This window comes from Sapajus apella, unplaced genomic scaffold, assembly GCF_009761245.1.
Source record: "Sapajus apella isolate SASKATOON/1434 unplaced genomic scaffold, GSC_monkey_1.0 scaffold12, whole genome shotgun sequence".
Classification (NCBI taxonomy): Eukaryota; Metazoa; Chordata; class Mammalia; order Primates; family Cebidae; genus Sapajus; species Sapajus apella.
In genome coordinates this window covers 32,318,496-32,338,691 of record NW_022436952.1, presented here as the reverse complement: position 1 = coordinate 32,338,691, position 20,196 = coordinate 32,318,496, and the positions used below count along the sequence as shown (strand labels likewise).

General features: G+C 49.3%; 1 protein-coding gene across 4 annotated transcripts in view; it reads right to left on the bottom strand.

The window, feature by feature from the left end:
* Positions 1 to 442: 442 nt before the first annotated feature.
* The window catches only part of MMP28 (matrix metallopeptidase 28), a 40,709-nt gene continuing 20,955 nt past the window's right edge, over positions 443 to 20,196 (bottom strand). For 3 of the 4 annotated variants that reach the window (XM_032280849.1, XM_032280848.1, XM_032280847.1), the window contains 7 exons: positions 12,680 to 12,759; positions 12,319 to 12,506; positions 7,551 to 7,775; positions 4,839 to 5,084; positions 2,756 to 2,905; positions 2,273 to 2,440; positions 443 to 1,478 (listed from right to left, as the gene is read on the bottom strand). In XM_032280849.1, coding sequence (XP_032136740.1) covers positions 1,084 to 1,478; positions 2,273 to 2,440; positions 2,756 to 2,905; positions 4,839 to 5,084; positions 7,551 to 7,775; positions 12,319 to 12,506; positions 12,680 to 12,759 — 1,452 coding nt within the window. In that variant the 3' untranslated portion in view covers positions 443 to 1,083. The remainder of the gene's footprint in view (positions 1,479 to 2,272; positions 2,441 to 2,755; positions 2,906 to 4,838; positions 5,085 to 7,550; positions 7,776 to 12,318; positions 12,507 to 12,679; positions 12,760 to 20,196) is intronic. The other variant, XM_032280850.1, reaches the window with a different exon arrangement.

The window sequence follows — 20,196 nt, the reverse complement described above, 5'->3', positions numbered from 1 at the left end:
GCCGGTTCCTTCTCCAGGAATCCCAGCTATTCTTGGCTAGGCAGCAGGAGCTTTGGGAAAGCCGAGTGTGTGGCCTGGAGAATGCGGCCATTGTGAGCACAAGGCCACCCCCAGCCTGCAGGGCTGCCTGTTGTAGAGGCTGCATCCTTAGCGCCTGCAGCATTGCAGACCCCCAGGAAGGCCCCTTGACCTCTCCCTGCTGCGGTTCCCCATCTGGTCTGGGGGGCAAGGACATTTTGCTTTTTGAGGAGAGGCAGGCTCCCTCTCTCCATCACAGCTCCACATGCACACACACACACACACACACACACACACACACACACACAGAGACAGAGCTGACTGGCCCTGGCTTGGATAGAAGAGCATGGCCCTGGCCTCCCCTGCACCTGTGCTCACCTGCTATCCCTGCAAAGGATGGAGGAACTGCTCCAAGGAAGGCTGCTTCCTACCTCCCTGCCCACCAGCTGAAGACACCTCTTTATTCCAACCCGGGACAAAAAGCCAGGGACCGGCAGGGACTTGCATCAGTCTCCCTCCCACTCTGCGTCCTGACCCCACAAAGGGCCTCTGAGGTTGGAGACACCTGTGCCCTCATCCCCATCCATGCTTTCTGGGGGTGAGGCCTCTGACTAAACATGACACTGTTTTCCAAGAACTGATCCAGGAGGTCCTGGGGAGAAGGGTGCAGTCTTGCAAAATGGTCTCTCTAATCTCCCTGTTGAGTTTCACATCCCCCCGCTTGGATCCTGGGGCCGTCACCTCTTGAATGGAACTGTACCTTTAGCAGAAGAAATAAAATCCTCAAGGCCTGGGAAAGACAGAGGTCCTTGGAGGAAAGGGCCAAGGGATCTGGGACCCTTTTTTGTTTTTCCTAAGATTGATCCCACCCCCCATCTCCATCTGGTAGGAACAGACAAAGACAATGCTGCATTCTTCAAGGAACAAAGGCAGGCAAACTTCCAGATGGAGGCTTTGCTGTCGGGTCTTCTACAGAGGGACTCAGAGAGACGGGTTCTGCCTGAGGGGTGGGGAACACGATTTCGCCCTGAGAGCACCACCAGTTTCTGAGGTGAGGAGGTGACTTCAGAAGAGCGTGCTTCCTGAGTTAGCATGCCAGCAGCCCATCCAGGGCAGCTCAGTGGCCCAGCGGCCCGAGGTGGTCGCCCGCAGTTTGGCCTGGTCGAGGCGCCAGTATTGGTCATCTCGGAAGAAGATGATGGAGCCGTCGGGCCTCGGCAGAGCGCCGCTGACCTCCTCAGGGATGCCGCCCCAGTCCTGCAGACTTCGGGGGTAGTAGGGTTCCACTTGCAGACCCCCTCGGGCCAGCACGTAGTAGCGGGAGCCCTTGAAGAGGACGAGGCGGCGCAGAGGAGGGAAGAAGAGGGCGGCATCTGGATGGCGGGGCAGGCCCCCTGCCCGGCACAGCTGTGGGAGACCCCACACTGGCTTGGGGCCCCGGAACCTCCAGCATTGACCCCCTGTGGACCATTGGGAGAGCCAGGGTGAGCTGGAGGCTGTCACTCATTGGCCTTCCACCCCACCTCTGTCTCCCATACCTCTGTTCCCCCTTTAAGCTGGAGCCCACGATGGTTAGTATTCATATCAATGAAATGCATTGTACTACTAGTTACAAATAGCAAGGTGGTAGTAGGGACTACCGTTATTGTCTAGACTTCCAGCAGGTGTCAGCAGAGGGCAGATGGCCATCTCCCCTGCCATCACTACTAATGCTATGAGGGCAAGAATTTTTGTTTCGTTCACTGCTATATCCCTAACATACCCAACCATGTCTAGTGCATACAAGGCACAAAATATTGGTTGAATGAGTGAACAAATGAATGAATACTATTTACCTATTTCCACGCATTTAGTAATATATTGCCCTCTCCAGGCAATATTCTCTTTTCATATTGCTTCCCCAGCAAATCTGAAGTATTGAATTCCCCATTCAAGAAATGCACATTCATAAGTTAAGTGACATGTCCAACCCCACACGGCTAGGATTCCAATGAAGATCCAGCTCTTTCTGCTGAGTTGCAGAAATCAAGAGCAGTCCTCTGCTTCCCTCTAGACTCCTCTCTGACACGCTCCCTGGGACCCTGGCACTCGATGCTCCCTAATCCATCACGGAAAGGTGCCTTCCGATGGAGTCTTCCCCAGGGTCATAGGTTCCAAGTGGAACAGAGACTCCACCATGGACTCGTGTGAGAGTTTTCCCCTCTTTTGTCCCCTCTCTAGGGCATAGTTTTTCCAGCTGCCCCAGAGCCAGTACCTTTGAAGAAGTAAAAATCTCCATCCTCCAATGACACTGCAGCAGCCTCAATGTTGGGGGGCAGCCCAGCCCACCTTTCCTGTAGTGGACGGGGCTCTGAGACGTTGCCATCAGCTGCCACTTCCCAGAAGTGGCTCCCTTTAAAAATGTACACTTGTTGTTGCCTGTCTGCCCAGAGACAAGAGAGAGTTGAGGAGTGACCATCAGCCTCCTGCTGTCTTTCCAGGGAAGATGCTGTCCTAGAAGCCAGTTTCCCAAACGGACAAGCACAGGATATGGTGTGCACAGTTGGCACAGTGGGGAAAGTGGGCAGGAAGAAGCAGTGTTCTGCATAGTGTGGAGCCATGGCCTGCAGCGTGCTTGTGGTTTGGGATTTCTGGCTTTGACAGTCCATCCCCCTACCTTGTACATCAGCTCTGGAGACCCTAGGAGATGTGGGAAAGAAGGGAAGAAAAAAGTAAAGCACCAGTGGGCACTTCTTACCTACAGTGATGGCATCGAAGGAAGAGTGGCAGTATTGAGGGCCCTGGGTTTCAGGTTGCCTTCCTTGGGGACTGTGGGGGTCCCAGGCCTCAAAGTCAGTGAACAGCTTTCCTGGGAGCTGGACAGCCACTGAGCCCCCTAGGGGCTTCCCTTTGTGAGCAAGAAGATAAGAGAGAGAACACACATAGGGTAGAGGGTATGCTGTGCACACAAGACCTTCCCTTGGTTACTTTCATGGTTATCTAATATGAGGGGCAAGGAAGCAGGGTGGGAGTAGGGGGTTAAGAGTTGTTCCTGGGCAGGCGCGCTGGCTCACACCTGTAATCCCAGTACTTTGGGAGACCAAGGCAGGTAGATCACTTGAGGTTAGGAGTTTGAGACCAGCCTGGCCAATGGTGAAATCCTGTTTCTATTAAAAATACAAAACTTAACCAGGCATGGTGGTGCACACCTGTAGTCCCAGCTACTTGGGAGGCTGAGGCAGGAGAATCGCTTGAATCTGGGTGGTGGAGGTTGCAGTGAGCCGAGATCATGTCACTGCACTCCAGCCTGGGTGACAGAGTGAGAGTCTGTCACAAAAAGAAAAAAAAAAAAAGAATTGTTCCTGGTTGTTGGTGCTAACCATCAAAATAAACCCAAGAATCTTCCCTTCTACCCAACGTCCTGGAACAGAGGGACCTCCTGAGATAAAATTGGAGTGGGGGACTAAGCAAGGGTTTGGAACAAAGAGGGGCAGGAAGTCCTCTTTCCTGATTCCTGGGCAACACAGATGTTGTGAGGGCAGAGTCCAGAGACCCAGGCTGTGATAACTACAGCAATTAGAATAATTATATCATGGCCAGGCGCGGTGGCTCATGCCTGTAATCCCAGCACTTTGGAAGGCTGAGGTGGGCGGATCACGAGGTCAAGAGATCAAGACCATCCTGGCCAACATGATGAAACCCCGTCTCTACTAAAAATACAAAAATTAGCTGGGCGTGGTGGCATGCGCCTGCAATCCCAGCTACTCAGGAGGCTGAGGCAGGAGAGTTTCTTGAAACTGGGAGGCGGAGGTTGCAGTGAGTCGATATGCTGCCACTGCACTCCAGCCGGGTGCCTGGTGACAGAGCAAGACTCTGTTTCAAAAAAAAAAAGAATTACGTCACTATCCTTCACTTATGAGAGAGTGAAGCAGAGTCCAACAAGCTTATTATTTGGTACCATCACCTGAATCCCAGTCTGCAATTTCCTAGCTGCATGACCCTAAGCAACTTACCTAACCTCTCTGATCTGTGGACAGAAAGATGCATACCTCATGGGTGTGTTGCATGTCAAATGCCTGGCCCATGGTAGGTACTCATGAAATAGTAGCTGTTACCATTACAGGGCACAAGTTTCTCAGGCTAAAAAGCAGGGCCTCAATTGTTATGCTCTTGGGCTCACAGAGGGAAAATGCCCAAGAGCATCTGCTAATCAGAGATGGAAGGTGACTTGAACCCAGGCCTCCTGGCTCTGCACATGGCACTCTGAGGGAGACAGCCCTGGGCTGAGACAGGTCCCAGGACAGCAGCACTGGCCCACCCTGGGGAAGAAGACCTGGTCTGAGCCCAACACCAGGCAGAGGTGGGCAGGCTTTGTGGGCAGGGGGCATCAGCATCATGGTGAGAGAACGGCTGGGGGAGAGCAACTGGCTGGGGCAGGAATGAAGGCTTTGGGGTCTGGGATGGGGAAGAGGTGGACACGAGGATTTGGTCTGGGTGATGGGGGTGAGGACATGATGTGAGCGGGAGCTGAGGGGGCTGGGAGTTGGACAGAAATCCAGTAATTGGAACGCAAGGAGCGGGGTTGGGAACTGTGCACAAAAATTGGCTGGGATTGATGGAGAGTTAAGGGCCATGGACTCCGGGGAGCAAGAGTCCAAGGTTTTTCAGATTTGAGAGGGGGCATGGGGCTTTAGAATTGGGACAAATCCGCGACAGGGTGGCCAGATTCCTGTGCTTAGAATGGGAAATCCTATTTGAGGAGCCGGTGTCAAAGGACAGGAGGCCTGGGGCTAGGGGGAGGTCAGGTAGGACCAAGAGCAGGGCGTGTCCAGGGGTCTCACCATACAGGCTCTGCACAGCCAGCACGTCGTCCCAGCTGAGCAGTGCGTCGCGGCCCAGCCTCTTGTAGTAAGGCGCCATGAGCGCGCGTGGTGCGGGCGAGTGGGTGAGGCCAAGTGTGTGGCCGATTTCGTGCGCCAGCACCACGAACAGGTTGCGCCCGCGGCGGCGGCTCAGGGACCAGCGCTCGTCTTGGTCGAAGTGCGCTTCGCCGCGGCGGGGCAGAAAGGCGTGCGCCAGGGCGCCCCCTGCAGGCGAGGCAGAAGGTCAGGTAGAGTCATGGCCCGCAACGCCCCCAAGTACCTGCGGCCCAGCGCAAATACCACTGGGGTGTATGTGGCTGTTTTCTGCTGCATAATTTTCCTCCTAAAATCTGGCAGAAGCTAAAGTGTGCAGAGGTGAACAGATGACTAGGCTGTGGACGCCTAAGAGGCACTGTGGTGCAGATATAGCACTGGACCACCAATTTGGGTGTCATTCCTACTTTTACAATCTACTAGCTGTGTGACCTTCAGCATTTAGCTTAATCTCTCTATGTCTTAACTTCCTGATTTGCAAATGGGAATGATGATGGTGAGCTTCTTCTTCACAGAATTGTTCTGAATGTGTGTGTGTGTGTGTGTGTGTGTGTGTGTGTGTGTGTGTGTGTACATGTGTATTACAAATGATGCAGCTGGGTGCTGTGGCTTATGCCTATAATCCCAGCACTTTGGGAGGCTGATGTGGGAGGATCACTTCAGCCCAGGAGTTCAAGACCAGCATGGGCAACAAAGTGAAGCCTCGTTTCTACTAAAAACCAAAAACATAACTAGGTATGGTGGCATGCACCTGTAGCCCCAGCTACTTGGGATGCTGAGGTAGAAAGATCTCTTGAGCCCCAGGAGGTTAAGGCTGCAGTGAGCTGTGATTATGCTACTGCACTCCAGCCTGGGTGACAGAGTGAGACCCTGTCTCCAAACAAACAAACAAAACACAACAAAACAAAAACCGAAATAATAATTTTAAAAAAATGATGCTTGGAACAGTGCCTAACACATCACAAGGGTTACATAAGAATTACTTTCAAAAAGATCTAGGAGTAGGTAGAGTAGTTACCCCTGGAGGGTGGCACGATGGGACCTTCTCTTGTTTCTTGATTTAGGTGCTGGGAGTGTTCAGTGTGTGAAAGTTCATCAGGCCAAATTTGAGATGGTTCACTTCTATATGTATATGTACTTTCTTTAATAAAAAGTATGTACATATATACATATACTTTTTATAAGTATGTGTATGTATGTAAATATACATCTACTTTTTATTAAAGTATACATACATATAGAAGTGAATATATATATGATTGTGTTCTTGCCCTCCTCTGCCAGGGCACCTCTGGGGGCCTCTCTCTGCTTGTAACAGGAATGAGCAGAGGGAGTTGGGCCAGATCAGTGATTTTCAAGCTTTTAGTGTGCCCCAGATGGAGCTTATTAGATGTGCAGTTTCCAGGGTTCCAGCCCTAATGATTCACCTTCCACAGGAACAGGTGACCCTGACACAGGAAAACTGCACTATGTTAATGTTTGCATAGAGGCTCATTGAGGGTTCCTCCAGCTTTGCCTTCTTGGATCCCAGACCAACTGGGACTGACAAGGATGGGGAGGCTGGACTAAAAGGAGAGCATCCTGGGGGCATGGAGAGTTGGCTGTGTGTAGGAGGAATACATGCCTATTTTGAATATACCTCCAGCTGTTTCGAGCACTGTTCACTCTGTTCAGCTCTCACTGGGAGACGGATGGGCAGGTTTGAGAGGGGAGAAGACCACTACTCAAAAAGCCAAAGTTTGTCCCAAATCAGAGAGCTCCTTGGGGATCCTAATATCCTCACTCCTGGTGCAGTGCTGTCTTAACTAGGTATGGATAGAATCATCTCATGTAGATCACATGGATGAAGTCCGTTACGTATAAGTGCATGTGTGCACTACATGTGGATTCTTGCAAAGCTAGATTTCTCCTGGTCCTGACCCAGGTTCTGGCAGCAGGGCCTGGATGTGGGCTTTGCTGTAGGTGGGCTTGACTGAAAGCAGGAGGGTGTGAGGGAGGGCTCAAGTTCCCAGGCCATACAAGAGCTTAAGTCCCCAGCTTGAAGGGGTCTATCAGCTTTCGTTTATTCATTATGAGAGGAAATGTGCAGTTAGCCTATATTCAGGTTCTGAAGGCCAGCATTGGACAGAAGGGGAAGAAGGCGGTCTAAATTGCAGCCAGAGCCTTCAGGTTGGGGACAAACAGATATGTGGCGTAGGTATATGAAACACTTCCCTGTCGTGCCTCTTGCCCTGTGGCAGGGACTATGGTAGCTGGGGGTGGGGGAGTAGTGGTGGGCAGTGGATGTTTTTTAAGACTCTGGAGTGAATATCCACTCTGGAGAACACCAGAAGCACAGGCCTGTCTAGAGGCAGAGGACAGATGATGGGACCTCGGGAGATTCTGCCAGAATGCATGATACTCTTTGGGATTTGCAAAGAGATGCAGAGCTTCATCTGACTGTCCCTTTGGATATGTGGCGCATAATAGGGCAGGGACCACTGTTCCCATTTTAGGATGAGGAGACTGGGGCATCTTTGCAGGACGATGGGGCTCGGCCAAGGCTACAGGGAGTGAATGCTTCATTGCTACCCCCAAACTGCCCCTCCAAGTTGGGTTCCCCTCCTGCTTTGTGGGAGGGAGGCTTTGTGTCAGCACCTGGGCCATCAAAGGCGTTGCCCAGCCCGTCGTTGTGGTCCCCTTGGAAGAAGGTGAGGCGGATGTCAGCGGGGCCTGTGGCTGGGGCCTCCCAGAACTCGAGCGCTGAGACGTTGCTCCACAACTGGAAGGCGGCGCGCACGGCGCCCCGAACTGCCGGCTCCGGCAGGCGCTCAGGCCAGTTCACCAGGCGGTAGGAGAGGTGCTGCTTGTACCATTTGTTACCTGCCACCCAGAAAGCCCACATCAGTCACATCTGCTGCAGAGCCTGAGTCTGGTCCCCAGAGCCCCAGTATGATGGGAAAGTGTAGGCACTCTCCCAAGAGCCCCTGGTCTGATGGGGAAAACATAGTCTTTGCCCTGGGCAGTTCCGCTTTTGCCTGGGGTGATACTACCTGGCTGAAGGCAGACTAAGAGGGCTCCCCTTACCCTGGACAGTCCCCAGTATAGCGGCTTGGACTGCAGAGGTCACCATGCGTTGGAGGGGATACAGCCTCTGCCCAGGAGAAGCCCCAGTCTGAAGGAGTCTGTCTGAACCCTTGGTCTAGGGTCTTATTCTTTCCCACAGCCTGGGCTGAGTCTGAGAACAGTTCTGTGCCTGTTGCTACCAGCAAATTCCAGCCCCTGCCTGCAGTGTCAGAGCAGAGGAGAGGTGGGGCCACAGAGGCCTCAGCTGTGACTCCCCCCAAGCCCCCACCATCTCTCTTCAGCCCTCACACCCTCCTGCCACCTCCAGACACTTCACTCTGCCCTTTCCAGGGCCTGGGGCCCGCGGCCAGCCAACAACCACAAGATTTGAGGTTCTTTCCTGCCCCTCTCCTCCTCGCTTCCTCAGGGACTTTGGAGAGCTCTGAGGTGAAAACAAATAAGAACAAAGGGTGTGTTTTGTCACTGGCTGAGAGAAATGTTTCCATCTCTGCTGAGTTAAGGCTTTCTCTCCCTTTGCCCCAAATTGCAACTCCTCCCAGAGGGCAGAGACTCTGGCCTCTTGCCTCAGCTCCCGTCAGCTGAGTCTGGGGCATCTGCAGCTCCATGTGCACCCGGCAGCAGCATGGCTGGGAGGGCCAGATCCTGAGTTTCTCCTTGGCTATTTCTGAGCCCAAAAACTCAGGGGCTAGGATTGTAACCTCGAGTGGAAGACTCACGGCTTGGAGGCAGTGCTCCGGGGCCAAGGGTGCGATAACTGAGACCTGAGACTCCTGGACAAGGGGCCTGCCCAGGGTCCTGGAATGAGTGAGTAACTGAGGCAGGCCCTAACACCTAATCCAGGGCTCTTCCGCTATTCCACATAGACAGGCAGGCACATTTACCAGGACTCCAGGCTTATAAATCTGCCTGAACATCACTCCTTCTGGTCAAAGCATGAGCTGAGATTCTCCAGATGGAAGGGAGGATCTTGGAGAGAGTGGAGCTGGACTCCCTCCTCCTCCCCACTAGTACAAGTGGGGGAGGGGCACATCCCTCCTCCCACCCCTGAGCCAAGCTCCATTCAAGGCAATGCCGGCTCCCTGGGCCTGTTTGGCCTGGCAGCCACCCAACCTCTGCCTCCCAGCCAGTGACCAACCCTTAACGAGGGGAGAGGGAATGACTCTAAGGAAAGGAGGGAGAGAAGGAAGGCCTGGGGTCCAGAGGTGCGGCTGAGGGTTTGTGATGTGCCAGTCACACTTCCGCTGGGCACACTGTGAGTCTTCACTGGGCACCAGACTGGCGGGCACTGGGCTCTTTCACACCCTGCTGTGGGGGATGGACTCCCAGGCTCTTTCTTTCCCCTCACAAACCTTTAATCCATTAGCATAGTGTGAGATGGCTCCTTCTGCCTCTTTGCTGCTAGACGGGCCCCTCACTTCACAGGCAGAAGAGGGGGAGGGTGGGCAGTTCTCTCATTCTAGATTGCCAGTGAAGGTGACAGGTCGCAAAATAAAATCCTGTAGGAAACTGAGTGTGTGCATGTGTGTGTTTGGGGAAAAGATAGGGAGGATGAATAGGAATGGGAATTGAGAGAAAACGACAATTTTCCTGAGAGAGGAGCAGGGTAGGAGGTGTCGCTGGTGTGCCTGCCAGGAAGGAAGGACCTGGCTGGTGGCCAGCAGCCTGAGCCCTTGCTCCTGTCTCCCTCCAGATTTGCTTCCTTGGAGAAAATTAGCCACTTCAGGCCCTGTCCCAAACTCCTGGCCAGGAGGGGCTGGTTTTCATAGTGACCCCCAGGTCCTAGTAGCACCTGGCATTGTACCCCTGACACCCTTTCTCCAAAGTGCAAAAAGGAAGAGGGAAGGAAAATGATGGGAAGGAGGAAGAGAGCTAAAAGCTCTGCCTGGGCAGAACCCTGGAGTTCCAACTCCCAGCAGGTACCTGACACTGTGGAAAGAATATGGGTTAGAATCTCAGTACCTCTACTTGCGAACTTACATAACAAATTATGGAATCTCTCCAAGCCTCAGTTTCCTTATGTGCAAAATGGGGTTGATAAGACTTTCCCCACGGTAAGATGTGAGGCTTAAATGAGACTGCAACGTGAAGCTGCTGGGCATGTCATACCTACTCAATACATATGCATTCCCCTCTTCCTTCCTTTTCCACCCCAGATACACCCTGGTGTCCCCCACCCCCGCCCGCTCAGCGAAGGAATAGGAAGCCTGCAGGCATAGAGGCACCTGAAATGAGATTGCCAGATAAGTTTCTTTTCTTTTTCTTTTTTTGAGAGAAAAGACTCCCTCTGTCACCCAGGCTGGAGTGCAGTGGCACAATCTCGGCTCACTGCAACCTCCACCTCCCAGGTTCAAGGAATTCTCCTGCCTTTGCCTCCAGAGTAGCTGGGATTACAGGTGTGTGTCACCATGCCAGGCTAATTTTTATTTTCTTTTTTTTCTTTTTTTTTTTTTTGTATTTTTAGTAGAGATGGGGTTTCACCATATTGGCCCGGCTAGTCTCAAACTCCTGACTTCAGGTGATCTGCCCGCCAAAGCGCTGGGATTAAAGATGCGAGCCATTTTTTAACCTTAACTATTTGCTATTCATCTGAAATTCAAATTTAACTAGGCATCCTGTATTTTATCTGGCAATTGAATAATACTATCCTCTATCAAAAAGAGATACTCTGGTGGGTGTGGTGGCTCACACGTGTAAGAAGGTGCGATACGGCCAGAAGGAGGCAGCCCCAGAGCTCAGGTCCAAGTGCAGCTGCTGGACTGTTTCAGGGGATGCCCCACTTTCCACTGCTTTCTCATAAGCCCCTTCCCCTTGGTAATCAGGAACCATCTCTCCTGTGCAACCTGGAAGGGCCTACGTCTCAGATGAAGGAACAGACCTTCAGTGAGCAAAGTGACTTGGTCCAGGCCACACAGCTGAGATTTGAACCCAGGGCCTCTGACTCCAGGGATGCTACTCTCTGTTCTACCAGTGCCTCTTGAACTCACACATCTCCGCCGTTCTACTTCAATCTTCATCTCCATTGCCCAGAAACACGGTGGGACATAGAACCTGTTGACACCAAGGGCATCTTGACTCTGAAGCTGGACCCCATTGCTGACTCCTTGTTTTACCAGGAAGGTAGGCAGGCAGTCAGTACTGAGGACCCAGAGTGGCTGGGCACGTAGGTGAAGCAGAATTGGGTTGGCAAACACCTGGAAACAGCTGCCCTCCAACAGTGGAGGGGAACTGCCCGCAGGTTCCTTATGAATTAGCTAAGAAATGAGAACAAACTCTGTGCCTTCCATCCTGTTCCTAATGAATACTATCAGTAAAAGTAGTCAACACCAATAAAACTGGCAATGGCCCAAAGTGTTCCCAGTAAAATTAATGACAGATGAAAACCTGGTTAAAAATCCCCATTTTGTTAAAAATCTTGAAAGCTGCAACAATTGAGCAGAGAAAATTAGACTTAGTAAAAACAATCAGGATGTTAATATTACATATAGTAAAGCTTGTTATTTATGGAAAAACTGACAAAAGAATCAAATCTTCATAAATCTTAGACCGGTAAACATTTAACCCTGGAATATTAAATTTGGCAAAAAGAAGGAGGAGGAGGAAACAAAGAAACAAAATAAAGCTGCAAAAGGAAAATCATGACAGCAGAAACTGCGATGTGTAAACTGTGCTATGCTGAAATGTTCAGAGAGGCAAATCCACTGAGACAGAAGTGGATTAATGGTTGCCAGCGGCTAGAGGAAGGGCAGAAGGGGGAATGACTGCTAATGGGCATGGGATTTCTTTTCAGGGTGATGAACAATGAACTGTTCTGGCATTAGATTGTAGTAATGATTGCACAATTCTGCAAATATCCTCAAAACCACTGAATTGTATACTTTAAATGGGTAAATTGTATGGTATGTCAACTATATCTCAATAAAGTGGTTACAAATATGCTATGGACAAGGTAAATCAATGGATCACATCTTTGGTGAACAACTGTTATGAAAAAGAATGAATTCTGATGAAAATAACTTCAGTAAATATAAATGAAAAATGTTAGCAACGGTTTAACTGCACTGCATTGAAAATTGATCAAGGAATTACATGGGTTTTGTGGGGTTTGATCTGGAAAAATACTTGTTCAATGAAAATTCATCATTGTAGATGTCATTCTGGTTTAAATGTCTGTATTCTCAGTCATGGTCCTCGAGCCAAGAGGTCCTATTCACCCACTCCTCCCCTGCCCTAGGGAAGAGAGGTTACTGACAAACTCTGGTCCCAGGCTCAGCTGTTTTCCTAGCCATTGGCTTTAAGACATTGGGAAAGCTTAGCCTAGCTGGATTTTAACTGTGCTCACCTTGCTTTGCAAAGCGTTTCTTACGCCTCATTTGGGACTGGTGTCCAGCAAACAGGTCACTGATCCTCTCAGTCCAGGCCTCATAACTGTCGGTATCTGCAACCCCGCAGCGGGGACGAGTCATCTGGTGCAGGGTGGTGCGGTCCAGCACGCCGCTGACAGGTAGCTGAGACACCCACTGAAATGCTCTGTCAGGAGGAAGGGACCACAAGGGGAGGGTGAGTGGTAAGGGTGAGGACAGGGAGGTCTGCCTCCCTGTGGCGTGGCCAGCCAGGCTTCCAGGAGGAGGGAGGAAATGGTCAGAGCTTGGCATCCTAGCACCCCTACCCTAACTAAGTCCTCTACATCCCTCCATCCCTACCTGACGGCATTGCTGAATCGAGTGGAAGTGGGAGCTTTGGGGACCTGTTCATTGAAGTATCCGTATTTTTCCAAGAATGCCTGTGGGAGAGAGGAATATCAGCTTTGTCCGTAGCATCCTTTTCCCTCCCGTGGTCCCCAAGGGCCCATGGCACATACATCCTGCCCAGCTTCACCTCTTGTCTCCTGCCCAAGAGGGTCTATAAACTATAGCAGAATGAGTCCTGGGATTAAAGTCAAAAGGATCTGGACTCAATTCCAGGCCACCATTGACTAGCTGATGATCTCAGGCAAGTCTTTCAATATTTCTGAACCTTTGCTTCCTGATGCCTAAAACTGGGCCAGTAGTACCTGCCCTGCAGTACCTACTGGGCCAGTAGTACCTACCCATATCTTATGGCATCGGTAGGAATCTAGCAGGACATGCTAGACAGTAGAGTAACAGGCTCTGGGGTCAGGCCCACCTAGTTTTGAATTCCAACTAGTAAGATACTTCTCTAAACCACAGGTTTCTCAACTGTAAAGTGGGCTTAATACTAGTATTTACCTTAGAGGGGTTTTGTGTGTGTGAGGACTAATCCCAAGAGTGCTTATAAAGCACTTAGCACAGTGCCTGTCACATAGTAGACAGCAGCTATTATAATATGCATTATGTATATATACCCCATTCATATGCATCCTGAAACAACTACACTCTCTAGAATATCTTCTGGTCTTGATTAGGAGCTGATCAGGTGCTAGCTCTGCCGTGGCTGGGTTGTGAAATGTCTAATTCTGGCTTCTTAAAAAAACAGTTATCTTTCCCACTAATGTATATATATTTGTTTTTGTTTTGTTTTGTTTTGTTTTGAGATGGAGTTTCGCTCTTGTTGCCTAGGCTGGAGTGCAGTGGTACAAACATGGCTCACGGCAACCTCCGCCTCCCAGGTTCAAGCAATTCTCCTGCCTCAGTCTCCTGAATCGCTGGGATTACAGGTGCGTACCACCACACCTGCCTAATTTTGTATTTTTAGTAGAGACAGGGTTTCGCCATGTTGGCCAGGCTGGTCTCAAACTCCTGAGCTCGGGTGATCCACCTGCCTCAGTCTCCCAAAATGCTGGGATTACAGGCATGAACCACTGCACCTGGCCCAAATGTAGATATAATAAAGGTCCTAGAACAACAAATGCGCTTACCACTAATTTTATAATTGATATAAAAACTTGACCCTCTAAAGATGTGTTTTTTGAATTAGAAAGCTTCTTTTATTCATTCATTTGTTAATTTATGCAATGTACTAGGTACCCTGCTAGGTACAATAAAATATAAGACATTCCTAGGCTGGGTGTGGTGGCTCATGTCTATAATCCCAGCACTTTGGGAAGCCAAGACGGGCACATCACCTGAGGTCAGGAGTTTGAGACCAGCTTGGCCAAAATGGCAAAACTCCCATCTCTACTAAAAATAAAAAACTTAGCTGGGTGTGGTGGCATGCACCTGTTGTTCCAGCTACTCAGGAGGCTGAGGCATTGGGAATTATTTGAACCTGGAAGGCAGAGGTTGCAGTGAGCTGAGATTATGCCACTGCACTCCAGCCTGGGTGACAGAGAGAGACCCTGTCTCAAAAATAAATAAATAAATAAAGAAAGAAAGAAAGAAAGGAGATAAATTGGTACAATGAAGAAAAGAAACCAAGTGCTATGACTGAGAATGATTTAGAGAAACTTCACATCAGGAGGTCAGGAAGGAGCTGAGTCTCTGAGGAACTGATACGTAATCTGAGTCCTAAAGAATGAGGAGCTCACCATGCAATGAGGTGGGAAAGGGTGTTCCAGGCAGAGGAAACAACAAACTCAAAAGCCCTAGGCTAGGAATGACAGTGACATGTTTAAGGAACAGAAGGAGGGCCGGGCGCGGTGGCTCAAGCCTGTAATCCCAGCACTTTGGGAGGCCGAGGCGGGTGGATCACGAGGTCAAGAGATCGAGACCATCCTGGTCAACATGGTGAAACCCCGTCTCTACTAAAAATACAAAAAATTAGCTGGGCATGGTGGTGCGTGCCTGTAATCCCAGCTACTCAGGAGGCTGAGGCAGGAGAATTGCCTGAACCCAGGAGGCGGAGGTTGCGGTGAGCCGAGATCGCGCCATTGCACTCCAGCCTGGGTAACAAGAGCGAAACTCCGTACCAAAAAAAAAAAAAAAAAAAAAAAAAAAAAGGAACAGAAGGAAGGCTGGAGCACAGTAAGTGTGACGAAACAGAGTGTGAGATGAAGTCAGAGAGAGAGGCAGGGATGTCAGCCAGAACAAGAAGTGTAGGTTTGTTTTAGTTCTGCTGATGGATTAATTCTGGAGAATGAAAGAGAGGAATCAGGGATGCTCCTAAGTTTTTAGCTTGGAGGGTGATGCCATTTAATGTATGAGGAAGCCCACAAGAGGTGCAGATGGGGGTGGTGGGAATAAGATTACCATGGAGATTTCAAAGTGGCACTGGCTGTGTGATCCTAGAGCTCAAAGAAGCAGCCAGAATATTTCAGCATGTACGTGATACAAAGCTGTGGACTGGGATGAGCTCCTCTGGGAAATTGGTAAAATTGGAGAACATCTCAGGGTCCAGGTGCCTTTGACTCTGCCTGCCCTAACATACCTGGAAGCTGCTCTCTCAGTAATCAAGTTATTTGTGGCCAGTGGAGAGAAAAGTGTGACTCACAATTCTCACCTACCACCAGTTCTATCCTTTGGGCAGACAATGCACTTGGCTCCCTGCTTGCCCTTCTCACTGATAAAGTTACCTAAATGTCACCATGAATAAAGGAAGAATGTTACCTCAGCTGTGTAATTCTTCTACACAGAGAATTCTTCTACCTACGTAGTCTCAATTTTTACCCTTCCTTGTTACGTTACCTATACAGAAATAATTTTGTCTTCTCTTACTGTCACTTTTCTTTGCTGTTATTTCTTTTTTCTTTTCTTTTTTTCCCCTTTTTTATGTTTTAGAGATGGGGTCTCACTATGCTGCCCTGGCTGGAGTGCAGCGGCTATTCACCAGCATAAATAGCCATTGTGCTATTCATCGCGCACCACAGCCTCAAACTCCTTGACTCAAGTGATCCTCCTACAGCCTCTTGAGTAGCTGGGACTACAGGTGCATGCCACCATGCCCACCATGCTGTATTTATTTATTTATTTATTTTTGAGACAGAGTCTTGCACTGTCACCCCGGCTGGAGTGCAATGGCACTATCTCGGCTCATTGCAACCTCTGCCTCCAGGGGTTCATGCAATTCTCCTGCCTCAGCCCCCTGAGTAGCTGGGATTACAGGTGCACACCACCACACATGGCTAATTTTTTGTATTTTTAGTAGTGATGGGGTTTCACTATGTTGGCCAGACTGGTCTCAATTTCCTGACCTTGTGATCCTCCTGCCTTGGCCTCCCAAAGTGCTGGGATTACAGGCATGAGCCACCATGCCCAGCTGTACTGTATTTCTTAACTCAAAGTAATTCCAATCATAGCTACTGTCTCAAGGAAAATGCACAAGTTGGGAATGAAGCTAGATACTAAGACCCAGGATCAGCAAACCCTTAAATCTTTGCAAGTATCCAGCTTCCCCTTGTGGATTTCATTCACATTCATTTTCAGTGACCTCCACGTCCTCTTCTCAATAAAGTTAACTTTTCATACAGACTCCTTATTCTAGATAACTTTCTTAGTCCATTTCACTGTTTTTCTGCATTAATTCATTAGTATTTCAGAACTATTGTTTCCTTTTTTCCCTTTGCAAATGTACACTATTTTTGGATGCATAATGGATTTAAAATGTCCTAGTGGCTTAATTTGGCAAGATATTTCCTGCTCAAAATCATGTGACATCATGGGATAGCCACCAGGTTTGGGGATGAAAATCTGTTCCCAGCCCTGACTCTGTCAGATGGCTGGGGACAAATTATTTAATCTCTCTGAACCTCTCTTTCTTTATCCACAAAGTGAGAATAAAATCAATTTATTCTTAATCTTATTCAGGGTTCTCAGAAGGATTAAATAAAACAATGTACATTTAGCATAATGCTAGGTACATTGTAAATGCTCAATAAATAGTTTATCTCGTTTATTTACCTTAGTGGGAAAATTAACAATAGACTTTTGGAATGCAATCCATCTGTAAAAAGGGAACTGCTTTGGACATGGCAGTTACACCTCTGTTCCTCAATTCAGGTGCTTCTATCTCTGACTTGCCTGACCTCAGCTGCATGGCTGGTTCTCTTCCTTGTCTCTTCCTTTCCCTTGGGGAGGATAGACAGAGGACTTTCTGAAGGAAGCCAGGGAATTAACGTCTCCTTAGAGGCAGTTTTGCCAGGTGACTGACTTGGGAGAGACCGGGTCACAGGTCAGCATGGCTGGCACTCCCTTGTGCCTCTCTCCACAAACACACCCAGCCCTTATCAGGGAGTTGGCTCCGGTTCTGGAACTCTGAAGCCTTGGACAGAGCAGGAGGGAGGGGAAATTGACTGGCGGCGTCTCCTGTTTCCTGGCTGGGCTGCTGTGCCTGGTACTCTGGCAGGCAAGGTGGGGTGGAGGGCAGGATGGGGGTGGGGGTGAGGGCCTTTTTCAGGGGTCCCTCAGAGGCGAAGTCCTGGGCCTTTCTTCCTAACTTGCCTCTGGGACCCTGTAGGTTGCAAGGCAGAGTTAAAGTCCCATTAAGCAGAATGAGCACATAGAACTTGACATTTTATGTTTTTATAAAAGCACTGAAGTAGCCGGGTGTGGTGGCTCATGCCTGTAATCCCAGCACTTTCAGAGGCCGAGGTAGGTGGATCGACTGAGGTCAGGAGTTCGAGGCCGGCCTGGCCAACATGGTGAAACCCTGTCTCTACTAAAAATACACAAACTAGCTGGGCATGGTGGTGGGTGCCTGTAATCCCAGCTACCCGGGAGGCTGAGGCAGGAGAATTGCTTGGACCAGGTGGTAGAGGCTGCAGTGAGCTAAGATCATACCATAGCACTCCAGCCTGAGCAACAAGAGTAAGGCTCCATCTCTCAAAAAAAAAAAAAAAAAAAAAAAAAAAGGCACTGAAGTATTATAACAGGGATTACCAGGATTTATGGGCTCCCTTATACTTTTATGCCTAACATGCATATATTCAAAAAAATTTTAAAACGCATACAGGAAGGGGATCCCTAATGCTGTCAGGGCTAAGTGTTCTGTGGAGTGGAGGCAGATCCACATCTCCAGGTGAGGAGGTGGTGTGGTTGAAACTCCGTCTGTTTCTGGAGGTGTCCCTAACCCTTTTCTGTGAGGCATTTTTCATGCCTCAGTTTCCCCCAGCAAAGGTGAGAGAAATGGTCTATTCTGCATGGGAGAAGGAGCAGGGGTGTGGAGTCAGGGTGGAGGAGTGTCAGCATGACAAAGGGATCCCAAGAGAAGACACAAGACTGGGAGGTGGAGCTCCAGTTCTCATCCCAGCTTGAACATGAGACCTCTAGGGGTTCATTTTCCTTCTCGGCTTCCGTTTTCCTGGGACCTTGTCAGTTCTCTCAGGGACTCTCTGAGTTCCACCTGGGATCATCCCTGAGCCATTTCATGAAGGCAGGGTCTAGACTGCTCCTCCTGGCCTTGAAGTTCAAGGACCAGGTTATCTCTCTTCCCTATTTTCCACCCGTCCTTTCTCTCAGGGAGCCCAAGGCTTGAGCTGAATGGAGAGGAAGCTGGAGGGCTGTGCCCCTTAAGTGACTCACCCTACTCTGACCTAAAAGCTTGTGCCAACATGCCTCACCCCCTTGGTTAGGGCTGGGACCACTTTCCCAGGGAAGTCACCTCTGAAAGTCCCTGGGAGTGGCTGTGGAGTCTGTATAAAATGGAACTAGTTCTCCCAGGACCCAGCCAGCTGGGTGGAATCATAGTGCTGGGGATTCTAGGCCTGCATCGGTCCTGACTTGTCCTCGGAGGGTGCGTGCAGCCTAGTCTATTTAGTGCCTGAGGGAAGGGAAATTTGGGCCATTTCTGTGAAGGGCAGGACCAACGATGAGGTGTAGCAAAATGAACCCAAGGCCTGAGTCAGGAACTCTGCATCATCGGACTGGCAGGGCAAGGGCACTGGACTGAGAGTCTTGAGTTTTATTCCTGGTATTATGGCTAACTGTGTGTCCTTAGGCAAGTCCTTCACCTCTCTGGCTTCAGTTTCCTCTTCTATAAAATGAGGAGTTTGGATTAGTAGAGCTGTAATATATATTCCAGCTCTATCCATTACCCTAGCCCTGCGTCTGCAAATGACTAGCTGTGTAAATTAAGACAAAGTTACTTAACCTCTCTGTGTCTCAATGTATAAAATGGGAGAAAGAATAGTGCTTTACTTTTCTCACAGGAGGACCATCAACATCTAAGAAGATGCTTTGGGAAAGCTTTATGACACTTGTCCCATTAACAATGCTATTTTTACCTCTATGGTCATGGAGCTTTATTGCTGGAAGGGACATTTGGTAGGTGAATGTGTATGACTCACCTTCTTAGACATCCTCCATATCACAGAATTTCAGCAGCAGAAATGAAATTAAGAATTTAAGGATTGCCAAATACATGCAGAATCTATCACTTTATCTATGATATACTCCATCTCATGTGACATTTTATTATTATTTTAGTTCCTATAGTGACTCTTTGAGATTGTGCATATTATTCAAGTGTATCTTTGGCATTATTAGCCAAGTCAAGATGCAAAGGATGGCCAGGTATAGTGGCTCACGCCTGTAATCCCAGCACTTTGGGAGGCTGGGGCAGGAAGAGCTCTTGAGGCCAGGAGTTCGAGACCAGCCTGGGCTGGTGAGATCCTGTCTCTCTGGGCTAGTGAGATTCTGTCTCTACAAAAAAAAAAAAAAAAAAAAGGCCGGGTATAGTGGCTCATGCCTGTAATCCCAGCACTTTGGGAGGCTGAGGTGGGCGGATCACGAGGTCAAGAGATGGAGACCATCCTGGCCAACATGGTAAAACCACGTCTCTACTAAAAATACAAAAATCAGCTGGTCATGGTGGCACATGCCTGTAGTCCCAGCTACTCGGGAGGCTGAGGCAGGAGAATCGCTTGAGCCTGGGAGGTAGAGGTTGCAGTGAGCTGAGATCACACCATTGCACTCCAGCCTGGCAACAGAGTGAGACTGTATCTCAAGAAAACAAAAACAAACGAAAAAAAGATGAACGATAGCTGGTATTCTGCCTTGATGTGTTCTGTATATTAAAAAATGTTTTCTGCTAGTCAGGAGCACAATAAGCCCTAGACAACTGTAGAGCTTTTTAAAGATGTCACACCTTCTTTGAACCTCACAATCACCTTGCAAAAATATAGCAGGACAGGTGTTGCTATCACCTTTTAAAGATGAAGAAATTAAGCCTCAGGGGAGTGTAGTGTCTTACTAAAGTGACCTAGTGTGTGACAGAACCAGTACTTGATTCTGAATCCTGTGACATCTACCCTAGGATGCTTTATTTTACATTTAAACAAGTGACTCAGAGGCTTTAAAACTAAAGGGGCAAGGGCTAAGCTGCTCTG